Raw genomic sequence first — 20,924 nt, forward strand, 5'->3', positions numbered from 1 at the left:
TTGAAGATCAGCCTGATAAACTGCCTGTCGCAAATTTTGACAAAATGGTTCGGCGTGGAAAGAGGCAGATAGAAAAACGAGATGGAAAATTGCTGCCAAATACCGTGGGACCAATTTTTTGCGGGGCATCTATTGCAGTAAAACTAACGCTTTTCTCTTACTCATCACCCACGGCATTGGATTGCGATTAGAAAATGTCTACGTGTATTCGAAATCTCTCAATCAGCCAAAGTATTAATTTTTGCAAAAGTGACTTGAAGCCGTACAGGGCGTGGGTTATTTTCCGTTTGGCGAGAACGAGAAGGTCGTAAAACCGGAAGATGCGCGCCCCAACTCTGTTATGATTTTCGACGATGTGTCGTGTGAAAATCAAAGAATATCAGAGCATACTTCAGCATGGGCAGGCATCGCGATGTCGATAGCTTTTATCTAAGTCAAACGTATGCACGCATTCCAAAACACCCGGCGCGTGATGATGCAAACTTATTAGTGCTATTCCGGCAGGATGAAATGAATCTGAAACATATCTACAACGATCATGTTAACACAGACATGACGTATCAGCAATTTAAAGATTTGTGCTCGGCATGTTGAAATGACTGTAATTATAGTTTTACCGTAATTGACAAGGATAGCGAAATCAATGGGGGGAGATATAGGAAGGGGTTTGACTGCTTTATAAGCATAAACTAATATAAAATTGCACAGTTTCATTGCAACAATCGAGCCGGTAACATGGAGAGTACCAAGATTCGTAAACATAGCGATACATTGAGTGAAATATCGAACGCATCCGATGTCATAGGTCGGCAGTACAAGATGCTCAAGTTGGACAAGGACACGACCAAACAGGTTATGGGAGAGGTATTCAAGCCTTTAGTAACACCGTTGCAAGAATTGGTGGATACCTCAAAGCTGCAGCAGCAGCAGCATATTAAAAGAGAAATTAAAACGGAACTATCGGATGTGACAATGAAAAAAGATGAAGAAAAAGATGACGAGAGTACCGGGTATGATGATGATGAGGAGGTTGAGGATATGGACGAGGAGAATTCCATGGATGCAAATGATAAAACGCTGAAGTTTGGTGAAATTTATGCTACAAGTACGCCGGTGAAGAAAACAACGGATTCCAGGGTGCGATATTTGAAATTGTTCAGCTCAAACGATAAGAGGGATTTGGATACCACATACGGCGTTCGAAAGTTGACAAACGGTATGATGATTGGTAATACGCCGATCAATTTCACTGGTAATCTGATCAACGTGCAAGATAAAAGTTACGAGAGAACACCTGGATTACTTGAATTATTGTTCGAAAAATTACCCGATGCATCGATTGTAAATGACATTACATAAAAATTGTAACGATGGAACTCTTCGAGCCGATTCAAAAAGCGCAAAGTATAGAAATTACATTGCACAACACGTCAGTTCGCCGAAAAAATCAGGTAAAGGCTTACCCGAATATAATATTGCGTGAAAGAAGGGGAAAGAAGAAAGAAGAAGAATTACATCTACTGGGATGATCCAAATGAAATTCCCGATCGTCTCCCACTACTTATGGCGTCGCAGGTTGCAGGCAATACCAGTCATTCCAACGAAATAGTTACCATCGTTGAAGAGTTGCGGGATGCTGGAATCGTTTATTAGCGGCAGATCAATATAGAAGCATCATTTCTCCAGTGACCGTCCAGTGATGAGCATAGACATATTTGGGCGACATTCGGAGCGTGGAGGAAGTGAAAAATTTATTCGTGGACCTCCGGGCGTTTGATTTGAAATCATCCCCGACAATCATTATGATCTGGACAGTAAACGATTGTGTAACATAGCCGACCCATAACAGCCCAACGATGCTGTTTTTCTCAAAGTTCTCAATAGTTCAGACGAAAAATATCGCGAGAGAGTAACGCTCATCAGTGAGACCCTCAAACGGATGCGCGTGTGAAACAAGAAGCTTCATGCTAGAGTGATAGTACTGAAACAAACCAGCAAAGAACCAGTTCTGTTTGAAGAGCAAAAGCGACTGGAAGACAGTTTGAAAAATTTGGCAGCACAGAGCGAGAAAAACAACCAAGACGACAATAGCGAAAGAACTTCACAGACCCGCTCGATGCAATTATTCGCGTCGGTTCATAGATGTACGTGGACTTGATGAGGCTGGGCAAGCTGATCTCGTTGACATAACGGCGTACAGTTCGTACAACAAGGGATACAAATACTTACTCACAATCATCGACATATTTTCCAAATACGCGTAAGCGGTGCCGATAAAGTCCAAGAATGGGAAAGATGTGTCTGCTGCCATGAAATCTGTACTGTCCCAGAACCATATACCCATACATGTACACGTTGATGAAGGCAAAGAATGTTACAGCAGTGAATTCAAAGCTCTCGTGGAGCAGCAGAATATCAACATATATTCAACATTCAGAAAGTTAAAGGCATCCATACACGAACCTTTTAATCGAACATTGAAAAAAAAACGTGGAAGCGGCTTCCTCTCCAAGGATCTCTTAAGTGCATTAATATATTGGGCGATTTAATAAAGTCCTGCAACAACACCAAGCATCGCGCGATTCAGATGAAACGGGTGGATGTCAGCATGGAGAATGAAAAACAACTGTATCGTAGCGTATACAAGCCTCGGCAAATAAAACGAAGTGATCGGACGCGAAAATTCAATGTAAGCGATCGAGTTCGAATCAGCAAGTACAAGAATGTATTCGAAAAAGGCTATACACCCAATCGGACGACGGAAATATTCACCGTGAGTGAGGTGAAAAATACCAATCCACCCACCTACAAGCTTACCGATTATCAAGATCATCACATCGAGAAAGGCTTCTACGAGGAGGAGCTCAGTAAAGAAAAATACCCCGACGGCTACCTTGTGGAGAAAGTATTACGCAAACGAGGAAATCTGTTCTACGTGAAGTGGTTGGGTTTTGATAGTTCGCACAATAATTGGATAAATAAAACAGACATGTAATATACCATGTATGTATTTTCAGATTGACAATAAAAGATTTGATCATAGAAATATTTCCACATTTATTCCTCTTTATACACACATGTGTCATACCCATTACTATGAAAATGATAATAATAATAATAATTTTTGGAATATTGCTGTGCTTCAAAGGAAAACAACTCCCAGTTTGATTTTATAAGATATTTATTGTTTTGTAATGGTACTCGTTGTACTGTGCTTATTTTGATGTGAAGTATCTCTCGGTTCACTCGTCGTCCGTGTTCTCTGCTTTCCGACTAAGTAGTGAGTTTTCGTCGCAGCCGGTGTCATGTGCGCGCGAAGAAGGGGGGGGGGGGGGGGGGGGAGCGGGGGAAACAAACAGGACCGTGCACCAAGGGCGCCTTCATTCTAACACTCCCTCCCGCACTTGCGTCGGCTCTCGTTATTTCTTACCGCCTGTAACCAATATGGAAAACACAATTAAAATTTATTACTGGTTAACAATTATTCCCAATCCTTTCCGTTCGTTCGCGATTTCTCTCTTTTATTCATAATACTGCTAGCTAGTCGGTGATGCAGTTCAAATGAAAGTCGTTTTGTCATGATATCTGCTAGCTGTCCCTTTGAAGATATCCACTTGATTTCTACTAATTCGCGTTGAAGACATTCTCGGATGTAGGGTTCCTTGATCTCAGTCATATGCCTCAATTTTCCACTCCCATTCATCTTTGCGCTAGCTTCAGCTGCTTTATTGTCACACCAAAGTGTGATCGGGCAGGAGGAGTCACTGAGGATCAGCTTCAAGGAATTGTCCAATGCAATCAGTTCTTGGCATGCTTCGCTCATGGTGACATACTCCGCTTGACATGTCGACAAAGCGACATACGATTTCTTGTGCGTCTTCCAACCTACTGCGTCCCCGTACAACCTTACGACATAGCCACTGGTCGTAAGAGAGCCCTTGCAGTCAGCAAAGCTCGCGTCTGAGTAAGCTTCCATATCGATCCGATTTCCAACGAAAGTTAATCCCAGACTCTTTGTTCCTTTGAGGTATCTGAATACCCGTTTGACCATTTGCCATTCATTGTCTGTTGGATTTATCTGGTGTCCACTTGACACATTTACCGAGTGCATTATGTCTGGTCTCGTAACATTAGCCAGGTACAGAAGACTCCGTATCGCTTCGCGGTATAGGCTGTTTTCTACTAGCTTGCTCTCGTTAATTTCTTCTCGTGATTTCCATTCCTTGTTTGCCACCTGCGTGGTAACCATCGGAGTACGTTGCGTATGCATGTCTTCGAATTTAAATCTCTTCAGGATCTTTGTAATATACATCTCCTGCTTGAGGAGAATCTCTTGTTTTTCTCTCGTTCTTTCGACCTCGATTCCCAAGAACGTTTTCGGAGTACCGAATTCTGTGATTTTAAATTCTTTTTCAAGTACTGTCTTGACCTTGAGCATCCTTTTCTCGTCGTTACTTGCCACTAGCATGTCGTCAACGTACAGTAGCAGAACCAGGAATTTGCTTCCTTCTCGCCGCGTGAAAAGGCAAGGCTCTGTATCATGCGACATCAATCCAGCTCGTTTTGCTACTTCGGTGAATCGAATACTCCACCGTTTGGGACTGATGCGTAATCCATACAATGCTTTTTGCAATTTGCATACTTTTGTACGCCGTGTTATCTCGTCATGTTCTGTGCCCTCCGGGATCTCCATGTAGATATCCTTATCTATTGTTCCATATAAAAATACAGTTTTTACATCAAGTTGAACGACATCTAGATCGTATTTGTTGATGATGGCAAATACAGATCTCACCAGAGCTAAACGAGAGACTGGTGCATACGTTTCTGTGAGATCATACGTTTTGAGATCCTTAAAGCCTCTCATGACGAGACTAGCTTTATATTTTATATGGCCGCCTGTTTCGGTTTTTCTTTTAAAAACTCATTTTGAGTCTATCACGTTGGGTTTTTTATATTGTAACGTTCTTTGACGTTACGGAAATAAATATGGATCCGCGAGTTTAATTATCAAGTCAAAAATCAAGAGCGTGAATAAAATGTTGTGAAAATGCTTTAATTGCGTAATATGTGTTTCTCTTTTCGAGTCTGAAACAAGACAGTTTTTACAATAATGTTGGTTGACGCAGCAACCTTATTCTTTTGAAAGACATAAGAGGTTTATAAACGTCTTTTATCTATGATGACTACTAGATCATTAAAGAGGGGGCAAAACGGGTGATTTCACCCTTTGTAACAATATTTTGACTCGATATCCGCATTGTCAACCAGTGTCCAGACTTTATTCTCTTTCATAGACGCCAATTCCTCATTGATCGCCTTTTGCCATTCAGCCTTTTTCCTCGTTTACATAGCTTCTTGATACGAGGATGGATCTTGGTTGATTTCGGCCAACAAAGCGTGATAGCTCGGGTCGTCTATTTCGCTCCTCACATCAGATATCTGTACTTTTCCCGTTTCATTCAACTCTTCGTTCGCAACCGCATCGTCGTCTCCTTTCGTTTTCTTAGACATCGCGTTTTCAGGATTAATCGGATTTTTCCTTGGTCTACCTCGCTTTCTTTTGACCTCTCCCTCCGGTTTTGAAAATTCTGATTAATTTTCTCTTGTTTCTTGATCGAATTCAATAAACCAATTCTCTCTGTTGACTCCAACAGATTCGAACTCCCAGTCCTTAATGATTTGTTTCCGGTATTTATCCCCATAAACAAGTTTCTCGTTGAAGCGTACGTCTCTACTCTCGTAAAATTTTCCTTCTGCAGGTCTGAGCAAAATGAATCCAGAAAGAGTGTACGCTACAAGAATCGCTCGTTTCCCGATGCTCCTGAATTTCGGTCCCGTGTTTCTTTGGACTTTCATGTAAGCCAGACATCCTAACCGTTTCAACTGAAAGATATCGAAACTCTCCTCGGGTGCAAATTTCTGGATAGGTATCTTCATATTGATAGACTTATGCAGGGTCCTGTTGTATGTATATGTGGCTGCTCCGAGCGCCAGATCCTACATATTTTCAGGAAGTTTCGAATCATTAATAAACGAACGCACCTTTTTCTGGATCTTCTGATTGAATCGTTCTGCCGTTCCATTGTGCTCGGGCGTGTACGGAGTAGATAGTCGGGATTCGGCTCCGATTTTATTGAGGATTTCGATTGTGTCCTCCGGTAAATTCGGTCCCTTGGTCAGATTGCAAGTAGCAAACCTTCGCATCGTAACCCAAAAGATTTCTTGCACTCTTGATGAACACCTCTAGGCATTCCCCGGTTTCACTTTTCGTTTTCAGAGGATAGGCCATCGCTAGTCTCGAGTGGTCGTCTATAAATACCGAAATCAATCGATAACCCTTCGGATGAGTCTTAGGACTTATAGGTCCCATCGTATCAGAATGTATTCTCTCCAATGGTTTTACCGCTCGTTCTCTCGTTTTGTTGAAGGGTAGTTTATTGAATTTCGCTATCATGCAAATTTCACATGCCTTGATCGATTCATCGAATTTTGCGCTATACAAACTTTTATTTTCCGGAAATCTCCTTTGTAAAGACTTCAGGTAATCCATTGATGCGTTTCTCAGTCTTACGTGCCACAATAAAGCCTTATTCTTGTCCAAGAATTTCTCATACCTGTCGTTGAACGGTGTTTCATCGCTCCTAAATTCTTCAGACTGAATATCCTCAACATTGCCGAGTTTTCGATCCCACATCGATAGATCGAAGTTGAAATTCTGATTACTCGGGGCAACTATTTCGCATATAATTTCCTGACTGTCGAGATTTGTCTTTTCGTTTTCCGGTCGCTCGTCTCCGGTACTTCAATCAAAGAAATCTTTTCTGTTTCAGTAGCCTTCTTCTGAGCCTCAAACTTGATCGATTTTGGATTTTCGTCTATTTGTATATTATCCTTTGCTGTCGCCATGCTCCGAGTCATATATCTAGGTTCGTTTTATGAGCTTTCTGTTATTAAATATGCTACTGCTCTCTTCGTTTTACTCTCGTTCGAACATGGGAATTTACCTCTCGTTTTGTCTACTTCTAGCTCAATTTTCCAGAAGGGTTTCTGATAGATTTCCTTGATAAGCGACTCGTGTGACGTAGGATCAAACATATCCATTTGTCGGTTATCCAAGTAAATGCTTAGTCTAATATCCGCGAATTTTCGTAGAGATAAGAGATTCTCAGATAAGGCTTTGGCACATATAACATTTTCTAAGCTCATGGACTCGGCATTATTTAACTCGACTTCTACCGTTCCAACTCCCTCTATACTACTGTCATGTATTTTATTCTTTTGTCATGTTCATGGAATTGTCAAATACCTACCTATACCCTCCATTAACAAGCTTTCTATCCTTATCGATTACTACAAACCCATATTCGTCTCCGTTCCAGTATGTCATACAAAAGTCTTTTATTGGTGTTCACATGAATTTGTACACATGTCTCAGGTTCATCTGGTCCTGCTTGAATAAGACCAGCAAGTTGGTGTTGTCGCGCACAAGATGCTTTGGGATTCGAGCGTACGTCTGACAAAGATAGAAGCACTCGACGTCATGGTGTGTACCTATACAGAAGTATGCGCGTATGATGTCCTGCTTCTCACACGCTACATCATCGAATATGATAATTGAGTGAGGTTGCATCGCGTTCGGTGCAACAACGTGCTGATGCTCGTTAGAGAGAACGTACTCGACACCGTCGACACTTTCTAGCACTTAACTCAGAAACTTATATTTCTGTTGATTGCAACGATTGAGGTATTTCAAGTAAACGTACAGGTTTTGAAACCTTGTTTGGATGCGTTATGAGCGCAAATAATGCGTTGGTTTTACCACGTTTAGATGGTCCGCAGAATACCGCACGTACACTACTCAGTAACACTTTACTATAGCGTTTTATCCGTTTTGCACTCTGTTGCGTAAATTTGTCAGAGTTCACCACCGGCAGCTTGGTTGATTGTGTTTCAAACCTCATCTCGGACGTGATTGGCTGCATTTTTTACAGATCGATTGTTAATAAGAACTTTTCCTCAGTCGCAGAGTGGACATGATTGTGCCCACATACGATGGTAAGCGATCCTCGGAAAAGCTATCAAGTGGGATAGGTTTAGTAACTAGCATCATCAACAAACTCCCGATCGAGTTGCATGTTCCCGGTTACTAATACAGAGGCAATTCCGGTATCAATCCTCTCGACGCAGCGTGTACGAAACACAATATAGCGTATTCGAAAAATTGCGAGAACGTCAAAGCTAGAAGCGCTGCAAATAAAATATTGGCGGAGAAAGCCTGGAAACAGATTTTCGCAAGGGACACAAATTTGGGTGAAAAAGCAACCACTTGGGCTGTAGCTAACACGATGCAAGTAAAAAAAACAAAGTTAGGCAGGGGGCGTCAAGTCAAAAACCTCAGAACGTTTTCTTGAACAAAATCTTGCGCGCGGCAAAACAGTCTGAGATTCAGAGCCATTACAAGAAGACAAGCAATAAGTCTGCACTCAAAGGTGCTCGAGAAGCTGTGAAAAAAGAAGGCGGTGAACATAACGTCTGATCACCACGCGTCCTACAGGTTCCCTTAAAAGTTGACGGATTTCTACCTTTTCTTATACCTACTTTTGCCAGTATCAGTGCTACGAGTGCATTAGCATGGGGTGCTGCGGGTATTCGCTGGGTGCGAAGTAGGTGGTGGGAGAACTGGAATCGATCGCAGCGCGCGCCGTGACCAAAAAAGACACTTCAAGCGGACAAACTCACACTATTTACCTGTGAAATTGGCGTATTCTTGCATTATTAAGCAAAAATAAATATGCTTCACGAAACCTGCTGCATAGTGAATAATGCAAGAATAATGGCAGAAATAGTAATCACAAATTCTATAAATTTCTACAAGCAAGTTGGAAACGAAAACAATGAATGAAATGGATAAAAGCTGTCAAGAGAAAAAAGTAAGTAAGCTAACCTATAAAGCACAATGTTGAAGTTTGCATCGTTGGAATGTAACGAAATTTGACCAAAAACAAAAAACGTAAATCAACTAAAAATTATCCCGCTCGGCACAAAAAGTGATCACAACGCAAAAAAATACATACTGGCCCTGTATGATGGTAAAGGATGAACTTGATATTAATTTAGATGTGCATTTTTTTCGACAAATTTCATTGCATTCCAACAATGTCAACTTCAACGTTATTATAAGGCAACATTTTTAATATTATATTTTGTACGTTGTAGCAAGTAGCATGTGAAAATGGTTCAGTTACTATAATTTATTTGTTGTTCTACTTCAGTGCCGATGGATCGCCATGGTACCTAAAGCCACATTTGGATTTGCAGTGCACACTTCATTGGAGGCAAAAAACCTGATGAACAGGACAGTCCTAGTTGCACACCAAAAATATTTCCTGATATATACACCTCTGCAAGGGTTGATGAAAATTTAGCCACGTCAAGGTACAAACGATTCATGGAACACAGAAACAAGAAAGAAAAAAATGCGGCAATTGTACTTAATATTGATGACAAATCAAGTGAATTTGAAATAATGGAAAATACTCAAAGTTCAAAAATTGGTAAAGAATGCCAAATTGAAATATTTTTGAATGTCGAAAATAAAGGAAAAACACTCATTTGTACTAGATCTATATTTTGCGGCAAAGAAACATGTGACGCTGAAGTTCAAACTGAAATATCAAGCAATTCGAAAATTATCAAGTGCTACAAGAAGACGAAACACCAAGGATGTAATACTGTTTAAAAGATTCACGCTGACCAAGCAACCGCAACAGAAAATAAATATTTTATTGGGTTCCGATCACTTAGGGAAGATGAGGAACTCATTAATCTTGCTGGTGTTATCCTTGACAACTTTCGTTTTTTATTAAAATTAACTTCGGAAAATCACAAGTATATGGTTGCCAAAGAAGACAGACTTCTTATTTTTCTGATGCAAATGAAATTTGGTGTGACATTTTCAGCGCTGAGTGTTTTGTTTGGTGTACACAGAACAACAATATCAAGAATATTCTATTCGTGTCTTGGAGAGTTAGCGACTGCAACATCTAATTTAGTTTTTTGGCCCAGTAAAAGTGTTGTGCAAAGAACAATGCCGGACTGCTTTCGTCTAAATTACACCAACACTCGAGTAATTATTGATTGTACGGACTTTCAAATAGAAGTGCCATCTACCGTTTATAATCGTGTGTGGCGCTATTCACACTACAAAAAGGGTTTTACCGCAAAGGACCTCATAGGTATTACACCAGGAGGCTTTATTTCATTTAAATCTAAAGTAGCCGGTGGAAGGAAAAGCGATTCGCAAATAACAGTTGAATCAGGATTGGTTGATTATTTGGAAAATGGCGTCATTGTTTTGGCTGACAAAGGATTTCCACAAATAAAAAAAAATTTTAGATGAAAGTGGGAAAGAAATAGCAATAATTATGCCACCTTTTCTAAGGGATAATACAGAATTTTTAAGAGATGAGACAGATGCTACTTACAATATAGCTAGGGTCAGGATTCATATTGAAAGGATCATGCAACGGCTGAGACTCTATCACCCAATAAACACACACCAGTATAAATTTCGTATATGAAACGTCGAAGTCGTTTAATAATGGTATAAGTATAAAATTCAACCGTATCACATATACTGTAATATTTCGGATGGATATTATTCGTATGATTACTCTGTTTATTATGCGTATTTCATTATACAGAAGTTTAAAATACGTATTATTATAGCAAAAGCAACGTATAGTATATTTGTTCATTATTCGTACGAAAATCGTTTAAAACTTATATGTTTAACGATGTTGGTACTCCATCTTTCAACGTTTTATCAGAATCGTTTCATTTGAATTTACAAATTACGAGCTATTAACGTTCACGAAATTCGTTTATGATTTTGGTAATCACAACATATAATATTCATTCATGACACAACTGCCAGCAACTTTAATTAGACGTTTATCATACTTCCTATTCACCATTGCACAGCAGTATATTGATTGTTTTATGAACGTATATCTTCGACTATTATAATGTACGTTTTATTGGTATTTCTGATCTACGCGTGATAGACGTTTATGAAATTCATTTTCAATCTTGGTGTCTACAACATCTATATATATATATATTAGGGTGTGTCGAAAATGAACTTTTTTTTTTTCTTCGCTCCTACCACTCAAAACTTTAGGTTTTGACATTAAAGAGGTCCTCGTTCAAGGAGGGCGCTGTAGCTTGAAGTTTAGAAGTCGCTCAACGAGGATTTAGGTTTCCCATCTAATTAACACGTAAAAAATATTGTTTTTCGTTCAAAATGATGTCAGGCAACCATAAAATTGGCGATGTCTGTATTTCTTGGCTTATTTGAAAGCATGACTCATCCCCTAAACGATGATAGGTCGTTTTTCGACTTACCTTGTTCCAATTTTTTTTTACGCCACTTTTCGACCACAATAGTCACTTTTTCAAGTTTACAAAGTCTCCAAGGTATCAATGAGTCCAAAATGAATTGCTACAAGTATTGATTCTTGATTCGAATATAAATAACCAATTCTAAAAATTGGTAAATTCCGTATCTTCAATTTTATTCAAAAAACCATGTTTATTTTGAGAAATTTTGTATGTTTCACTAATTTTTGGAATTGGTTATTTATATTCGAATCAAGAATCAATACTTGTAGCAATTCATTTTGAACTCATTGATACATTGGAGACTTTGTAAACTTGAAAAAGTGACTATTGTGGTCGAAAAGTGGCGTAAAAAAAATTGGTACAAGGTAAGTCGAAAAACGACCTATCATCGTTTAGGGGATGAGTCATGCTTTCAAATAAGCCAAGAAGCACAGAAATCGCCAATTTTTTGGATGCCTGACATCATTTTGAACGAAAAACAATATTTTTTACGTGTTAATTAGATGGGAAACCTAAATCCTCGTTGAGCGACTTCTAAACTTCAAGCTACAGCGCCCTCCTTGAACGAGGACCTCTTTAATGTCAAAACCTAAAGTTTTGAGTGGTAGGAGCGAAGAAAAAAAAAAGTTCATTTTCGACACACCCTAATATATATATATATATATATATATATATATATATATATATTGTACATTCATCATACAACTACCAGCAACCCCAATTAAGCGCTTAATTATTGCGGTTTTCCACTATTGCACAGAAATATATTCATCGTTTGATGAACGTATTTTTTCAACGATTATTGTTCACGTTTTACTGCTACTTGTGATCTACGTTCAATAACCGTTTATGAAATTTATTCAATATCGGACTATTTTCAAGATACATTGAATTGTATAATATGTATATTTGATCAAATGGGTTCATACTTGTTTTACTTCAACACGATTGAGGAAAATTCAACGTTGAGTACAATATTCAGATTATGAACGCACTTTTAGTATTCATGTATGCGGAACCGCCTGATGCCAAGCGGTGGCCAAATCAGTTGATTATCTTATAATTAGTTTCCGAAAAATGGACTTTAATTACCCGTTATTTTGATGCCAATATTATGTGGTAACTAAAGCTGAACACTGATCTTGTATTCATTTACCGGTGCATGGAACATAGATATAACCAATAAAAGGAAGAGAATAAAGAAGTGTCCGAAACGTGAATAATTTCGTACCAAGAATAATAATTTATTGTACATTTTTATAATTATTTCACAATATTGGTTATCATATTATAATATATTAAATCTCATTATTTGGCACGAATTACGTCAAGACTTCAATATCTTGTATGAGTACTTGCTAAAACAAGCGTTCATCATATCCTGTCGCATTTTTAACGTCGTTTGTACGTTTATTTTTCGCGCTATTTTATCGGAGTTCTGTGCGTTATACATTGTGTCACTACTGATATATTATTCTCCTGCTCTGGTGCGTCAGCGTCGGTAACGCTGCAAGCTAGAGTAAGAGCGCAATAATTATATGTAGAGACAGAACTTATCCCATGGACCGCGCATTCATACAGTAAGTGTAAGTATAGCGAGTGGTAAGACAAGGACAGCTCGGAATAACACGGGCATATATGGCAAAGTTGATTCCCTTTTGGGCACGATCTCTCTGTCGCTCTTGCGTCTCCTCTATCTTTGTCTTTGTCTGGGAGCCTATATTCATCCCCACCCTTGCAACTGGCCTCAGGCGCTGGTTATGGCGTTATTCGTCAACCGAATGCGGAGGTGCTCGGATCGATCGGTGATCGTGTAGCAAAAAAGGTGAGAAGCTATTGTTAATCTGCGGCCTAGACGGAAGAAGCAAATTCGTCATTAAATAACGCTGGTAAGTACAACTACATATTTTTCCAAATATGGTGGTATTTTGTCTTAATACATCGAGCATTCTTGGTTGAAAAAATAATGTGTTTTGCAACTCAAATTCTGTCTCTTCTGTATTTTTTTCTTTCCTTTCTTTTCTTTCTTCAAAAGAAACTATGTGTAATGTTCTGCGTCTTTTTCTCTAAACCAAACGATGTACCATAAAAATATGGAATAGTTTATTGTTTATTATATAACGTTCATGAATATTTTTGAACTGTTTTTAAACGTTATTTATATGTGTTAAGTTTACTATGATACGTATATTATAGGTTAATTATATTAGTTCTTGTCGAATTTGAGGAAAACTTCATGTTAATAATCATCCCATGTGATCATGCGGTTATTAGTAACTTTTGCTCTGTATTGTTTGAAATCGGTTTCGTGTTTATTATTTTTTTAGATACCGTTTCAACATATCTATAACATACATATGAACTCGTAGCATCTTCCAAAGTAACAAAGTATAGTAATACAGCCACGTAAATATTTCTGTGCCATCGAAATCACAGAAATATTATTTTGACAATATTTTTTATTTTCTTTTCCCTTCAATTGAAAATAACAATTATTATCCATCAGAAGAAGACGGTCATGTTAGACAATAGAGACAATAGAGAAGATCCGTAGCAATAAAGCTTTTTCACCAGTTAGTGCAACAACTTATATAGAGGTTTATTAAAAATTATGTATTTTGATCCAAAATTCTGTTTTGTGTATATTTTCTTGGATTTGGGCTGAATAAATATTAAAAAGGGATTTGCACCTGAATAATTTTGTAAACACTGGTAAAAATAGTGGTCATCTACCCATCAAACGTATATAATACGCAGGAAATTCGTAACAAGTAATTTTATTCCATTGGATTTGACTTTGATCTTTACCGATAAACGTATAGTATACTCATGATTTACGTTCAGTAGTAGGCGTCATGATATACTATTCGAAAAGTATTAGAATATAAGCAGGACATCGGCCCAGAATTGGTTCAACGTTAAACTACGATCTTGTTTAATTTGTAGTAACAATAAATAGCGATACATAGAACTATAAGTACTATAGAATAATAATATTAGTAACAGTACTATCTAGTCCTGAAATATATCACGATTCCTACTACTGAACGTAAATCATGAGTATACTATGCGTTTATCGGTAAATGTCAGAGTCAAATCCAATAGAATGAAACTACTCATTACCTGCGTATTATATACGTTCGATGGGTAGCTGACCACGTTTTTTATTCGTGTTTACAAAATTGTTCGGCTACAAATGCCTTTTTAATATTTATTTAGCCCAAATCCAAGAAAATATACACGAAACAGCATTTTTGATCAAATTACTTAATTTTCAATAAAATTTTATATAAATTGTTGCGCTAACTCGTGTAAAAGCTTTATTGCTATGAATCTTCTGTATTGACTCACGTACTACGTTCATTAGGTTCATTTAACTTTTAGTTTTCAGAGTGGTGTGCGGATATTTACGACAAATAAGGCAAGCACGTTAAAGCGTACATCATTTCTTGTCTGGTGTGTATTATTATTTAGTTTTATAACATGCCTCATGATTTAAAAGTTCTGAGTAAACGACATTTGCGTCGCAAAACAGCTATAAATACTCGTAAAGTATTACTGAGTATTGCAGGCAATAATTGTGCACTCGAGCACCTTACGAAATCACAATTAAAAGATGCTAGTCATGAACATGTGTCTTGTATCGGAGAATATGTGCACTCTATAGATAGCGATTATGATGTTGATCATATCCATCAAAGTAATGAACAGAATGAAGAAAACTCTAATTCGAACCGCGATAATAAAGATTTCAAAGACATCGAAAGTGACATAGATAGCATCAAAGCTACGTTGTACAGTTCTGAAGATAATTCAAGTTCCGTCAGCGATGAAGTGCATTTAGATGATGAAACGAACTTTGTTGAAAATTTGCGCGACTGGGCATCTTCAAATAACATCACACATAACGCGATCGATCAATTGCTAGCATTATTGAAACCAGCACATCCTATCTTACCCTTAAGTGCTAGGACTCTACTTCACACGTCACGACGTATTGAAACGTTAAATTTAGACAACGGAGAAATGTGTTATTTCGGTTTGGAGAAATGCTTGAGACAAAAACTCGAGTCAGGTCTCAAAAAAGGACTGTCACCTGAACATACGTTGCGAGTTGATTTTAATATTGATGGGATTCCCGTTTATAAAAGTAGCGGAACATCATTTTGGCCAATTTTGGGACGCAGTATTTCAATGATCGATGATAGCCCATTTGTAATTGGTGTTTATTATGGTACGGGTAAACCGATGCCACTATCTTCATATTTACGAGATTTAATTAAAGAAACGTCACGTTTAAGCACCAATGGTTTTGAGTTTAATGGCACCAAATACTTTGTCAGAGTTGGTTTATTCGCGTGTGACGCGCCCGCGAGATCTATGTTGAAAATGTGTTTAGGACATTCGGGTAAGGATGCTTGCGAGAGGTGTAAGATTCGCGCAGTTCATCTCAACCGTAAACTGTGTTATCCATGTGACACCGAATTCCAGAAGCGAAAAGATAGTGATTTTGTTGCACCTAGTGAAAACGATCGTCACGTTAAAGGACGTTCGCCTCTTTTAGATCTTTACGTGGGACTAGTCTCCCAATTTCCTTTAGATCCCATGCATTTAATCTACCTGGGAATTTTGAAGAGGTTGCTCCTTAAATACTGGGTCGAGGGTTCACGTGATTGCAAATTGTCTAAGGATATTTTGTTAGAAATTGAACGTATAATGAAACTATTGGCGCGATATGTTCCGGCAGAGTTTCCTCGAAAGCCCCGTGGATTTTTGGATTTGCATCGATGGAAAGCGACAGAATTTAGATTTTTCTTGTTATATTCCGGCCCTGTTGTAATGCGGGATGTGCTAGATCGAAAAAAGTACAAACATTTTTTATTATTGTCTGCCGCCGTGTATATTCTATCGAATACAGCCTTGTTCTCGCGTTTTCGAAACATCGCGCAAGATATGATCGAAAAATTCGTTACTCAAGGTGCTAAGATATACGGACAAAACTTTGTCGTATATAATGTACATTCGCTGCTGCATGTCATAGACGACGTAGAACGATTTGGCCCATTAGAAGAATACAGTTGCTTTGTGTATGAAAATCATTTGGGCCATTTGAAACGACTTATTCGATCGAAACGCTTGCCGCTGCAGCAGCTGAGTAATCGACTTGAAGAACTAAGTTCTATTCGTAAAACTAATTGTCAGGAAAAATTTATTCCTAAACCCAAATTTATTGGAAATTCTCGTGAATGTCAGGCTCTGGAAACGAAAAAATTCAAAATATCAATAAAAAGGCCGGATAATGTAGTAGCTTGTGGGACAGAAATATTAGTGATCAAATCAATCCTTTTCATTGCCGGAGAATATAGAATTATAGGTACTCCGTTCAAGTACAAGCGAGACCTTTATCAGAAACCTATTAAATCTTCCAAACTAGGGATTTTTTTCGTAAGAAGTTTCAACGTAGCGAAATCTTATCGCGTCGATGATATATTACATAAATTCGTCTGTCTTCCATTTAAAGATGGTTTCGCAGTAACTCCGATACTACACGAAATGAAATAAAATTTTTATTTTTTGTTAAACATCTCAACGAAACGAGCTCTCGACAAAAAACAGATGATGAACCTACGATTCTCGGCAATGTGTACGAGGAAGAGGGATTCGTTCAAGACATGTATAGTATGTCTATGTCTACCTCGCACACATTCCCGAGAATCGTAGGTTCATTATCTCTTTTATATTAAAAGTTTGCTTCAATTGAGATGTTTAGCAAAAAATAACATTATCGTATACCTATTACCATATACCGTATATGCCGAGTCTAATTTACCTAGTAGTCCAATATACCCAACTCTACCATATGTTCATAACATCACTTTTGAGCTGATTTATTATAGTTTTGTACGTCACATTGACGTTCAAGTATTGGTTAGACATGCGTTCCCAAAATCTTCATAATGTTTCATGATCGATTCATCTTTTAACTTATATACTACCTTGCATATTCCTATGTTGATGTCCTAATTAAAAACTTTTAAACTGGCACTTTTTGCTCAGAGTGGAATAAAAGTGCTTGAATTTTGATCAAATATAAATTTATACACCAGACTAGAGAATATGATACATTTAACGATGTTTTTACTCAGTCGTGCTGCAGAACTATGTATGCGGTGATTGAATTCTTGGTTGGCGAAGATAGAGAATGCGCATTGGTACCAGTTCTTTGGCTGGTCGAAAACAACACCCAATGTTACTGGCCACGGACAAAAACTGAAGATCATTTTACAAAACTTGTAAAATCAAAGGCTGCCTATGAAAAAACATGGCCAAAGTTTGCCATTCACAAAGTACTGCATACCGGAGGTGATTATTGGAACGTAGAACTTTTTTTTACAATTGTATACGGATTGAATGTTTCAATCATATTAATTTTCACTTGGATAAGAGTTACGACGATATATTTTGATCATATTGTACATTTGTGATTAATTTTGCTAATCAATGAGCATTCGGTATTGATTGATATTCCTTGATTAACTAACAGATGACTACCACGACACCGAAGCAACGATGGCGCGCCTACTGGAGCTGGGCACGTCCGATGAATCCGGAATAATTCGCAACATCGCTAAAAAATCCACTGTAATACCTCAGCAAGATATTACCAATGACGTGGACGAGAATGAAGCTACGAACAGTGATGATGTCGAACCTGAGCCGCAAAAGAAAAAACGTAAACACAAAACCGACAAGAAGAAGGCTAAAAATCGACACGTTAGTAACAAAAAAAAAAAAACGAAGCGTTCTCGTGAAAGTTCAAGTAGTTTAGGTTACACCTCTTCAGCTGACGAGAATTTGCCACCGTCCGAAGTCGATGAATCGACTTCTAACCGTAATAAGAATACTCGCTACATTAACTCAGCCAAAGGATCTACCAAAAATCAGACACCAAAGAAAAACTTGGCCCACAAGATCGTACAGCACCAGTATAATGATAATTCCCATGAGTCACCGAATCAGTTGTCTGGATATGAAACATCAAATAGAAACATTTCTAGTAGGATCATCAGGTCTACCACGCAATATGACTTATCAAGATCCTTTTCACAACTTGAACCTTCAACCCCGACCACATCACGCGAACAGAATACCTTTGAAGAAAAAACTCTGCAGTATTTAGAACACATTAAATCCTACACTGAACAAAACCATCTGCTACTACGTAAAATCTTCTCAAAACAGAAGGAAGTCAGCATCGACGTAACAAAGAAACCAGCCGAATTCCCAAAACTTCCTCTTAACTCCATGGAAGACTTCTCCAACCTCGAAAATATCCTGAAATCCGAAGAGCATCGAACTTATTTAGTGAGTAGACCTTGCAATCATATTCAAAATATGTATGTCATGACATACGGATAGGTACTAATACCGAGCGTATTCTTCAATGAGGGCCAACCCCCTCCCTAGCGCAAACCAACACAGGCACATGAGGCTCGGCCGGGAGGGGATAGAATGCCAGTGGCCATGTTAGTCTCCACTCGACCGAACTTCACGTACGCGTCATGTGCCTGAGTTGGCTTAGCACTAGGGAGGGGGTTGTCTCTCATTGAAGAATACGCTCGGTATGTGTTGACTGCAAAGGAATAATGAAAATTACTACAGGCATACAGAATTGCGGTTCGTAACGTTTTAACCCTCTCGGACCGTATGTTGCTTCTACGCAACACGCACTTTGAGGCTTCATAAAACTGTATCGGTCGCAAGGTCAGGGTTCTAACTGCATAGTTCCATTAAGCAAGGTCAGATGGCCTTATAGATACTCCTAAACCCTGAGGTAAACTGCTTTCACCCATCGAAATATCAATATGGTGAGAGATTTTCATTCAACATGAAATCGGTCTCGGTCTGATCGAGAGGGTTAACGTTAAAAAATGCTGAAAAAATATTAGGAATCGACAATCTCCAACTAGTCAAAATTGTTATCGATGTTGATAACAGTAAGAATATTTTGAATTCAATTCGACATTCATTCATTTTAGTATTTTGTTGCAGACCGGGAAACTGGCTTCTGTTGGAGGGACAAGCGGTCGCCAATGTGTGTTGGCTATAATGAGGTCACTACTCACAAACGAATTAGCGATGCAATTCAATTGGGCAGGGAGGGACAAAGTCCCATTTCAAAAGACATTGACAATGGAAACTGTTTACGGTAATGAATAATTCATGAAATTTTCGAGAAACAGTTATTACTTGGATTTATCGTGTGAAAACAATATTATTCACACATTATTATTCAAATTATGCAAACTGTTAACTTTTTTCCCAATATATTCGAGATTCATCACAATTTACATTGAAATTATTCCTTATCAGTTATCAATATCGTGATATTGTACCTTCCTTTTGATGTATTTTTTCTCAGAGGCTGTGAAACAAACCTTTCTTGGCAAGAAGGAAATTGGTGATGCAACCGAAACCAGTGTTTCGTGTGCCGTGAAAGACTGGTTAAAACTAGCTCGATCACGGCATACCTATGTACGAAAGAAGGGCTAAGAAACTGTGGTAAACGTCAACTAATTTTAAAAACAGTCATATAAAAGTACAAATCATACAGGCATATAAATATTTCTGATATAAGTGTAATATTCTTAGCGTTTTCTGTTAGTTGTAACTACCGTGAAGACGAAAGTATAGTGTAGGTTGAGCTGTGTCTATGAGCTACAAGATGTACCTTTTTTTTTGATAAATGAGTATTTATAGATATAAGATATTTGTGTAACGTTCTAACAAAGATATAATAAAATCGATTCACATATATAAACTAAATTCGTACGCTTTCTAACTCAACCCAGACTTGTTTCTAGCTAACGTGAAATGATCTTCCTCTATAGCAGTGTACTATATACGCTTTCAATTACACATCCAAGATACGTTATGTATTCAAGTCTAGAGGTCCAATTAAAAACGTTTTTTAACACTGTATAATATTCGTTTAGACATAAATAATGAAAGATTAAAGCGTCATTAACAGAAAACATTTTGTCACGTTAGTTAAACGGACATTGTCAACACATTTTAATAGAAAAAATTTCCTTCATAATTTGAGTTTTAAAACGTACTTGCGAAACGTCTCTTAGTAGTCATCAATATCCAAATATTAGACGATTACCATAAATATTAAAATAACGGATTTTCGATACGTTTTATCAACAAATTGAGATACGATTTATAAATGTTTGGTTTCAAACGTATAAAATTTGCATATGAACAACTATCGTAAGACGTCCACCAAAAACGTTTAATAAACCGAAATCACGGCGGACATTCTTCGCAATAAAATACGTAGGTGCTGCACGTTTATTCTACAGAATAAAACGTTCTTTTTTGACGAATTTCATACGCTTTATATACTGGCATTGTTTATTGGGCACATATTAAATAAAATTCCTCAAAACTTGTTTTGCCATATTGATGGTATTTTGCATATTTGCTGTGTATTAGTAAATCTGCAGTCCCCA

The 20,924-nt window shown here is 37.9% G+C and overlaps 2 protein-coding genes across 6 annotated transcripts; both read left to right on the forward strand.

Moving 5' to 3' along the window:
• The first annotated feature begins 2,608 nt into the window (after window positions 1-2,608).
• Window positions 2,609-2,995, forward strand: LOC138191393 (uncharacterized). The gene has a single exon (XM_069138140.1). The coding sequence runs from the start codon at window positions 2,609-2,611 to the stop codon at window positions 2,993-2,995; it is 387 nt and encodes a 128-aa protein (XP_068994241.1).
• Window positions 2,996-12,744: 9,749 nt separating this feature from the next.
• Window positions 12,745-20,232, forward strand: LOC124224924 (uncharacterized). 5 transcript variants are annotated; one of them, XM_046637199.2, is made up of 6 exons: window positions 12,745-13,295; window positions 14,791-14,862; window positions 17,553-17,769; window positions 17,951-18,771; window positions 19,446-19,615; window positions 19,829-20,232. In XM_046637199.2, exons 3-6 carry the CDS (start codon window positions 17,568-17,570, stop codon window positions 19,869-19,871), a joined length of 1,236 nt encoding a protein of 411 aa, XP_046493155.1. In that variant the 5' UTR covers window positions 12,745-13,295; window positions 14,791-14,862; window positions 17,553-17,567; the 3' UTR covers window positions 19,872-20,232. The 5 variants fall into 5 exon arrangements, 4 of the variants coding, with proteins under 4 accessions (XP_046493155.1, XP_046493152.1, XP_046493153.1 ...); XM_046637196.2 differs by having other exon boundaries at window positions 12,758-13,295; window positions 19,459-19,615; XM_046637197.2 differs by lacking the exon at window positions 14,791-14,862 and having other exon boundaries at window positions 12,759-13,295; window positions 19,459-19,615.
• Window positions 20,233-20,924: the final 692 nt, after the last annotated feature.

Source organism: Neodiprion pinetum, chromosome 1 (assembly GCF_021155775.2).
Source record: "Neodiprion pinetum isolate iyNeoPine1 chromosome 1, iyNeoPine1.2, whole genome shotgun sequence".
Taxonomy (NCBI): domain Eukaryota; kingdom Metazoa; phylum Arthropoda; class Insecta; order Hymenoptera; family Diprionidae; genus Neodiprion; species Neodiprion pinetum.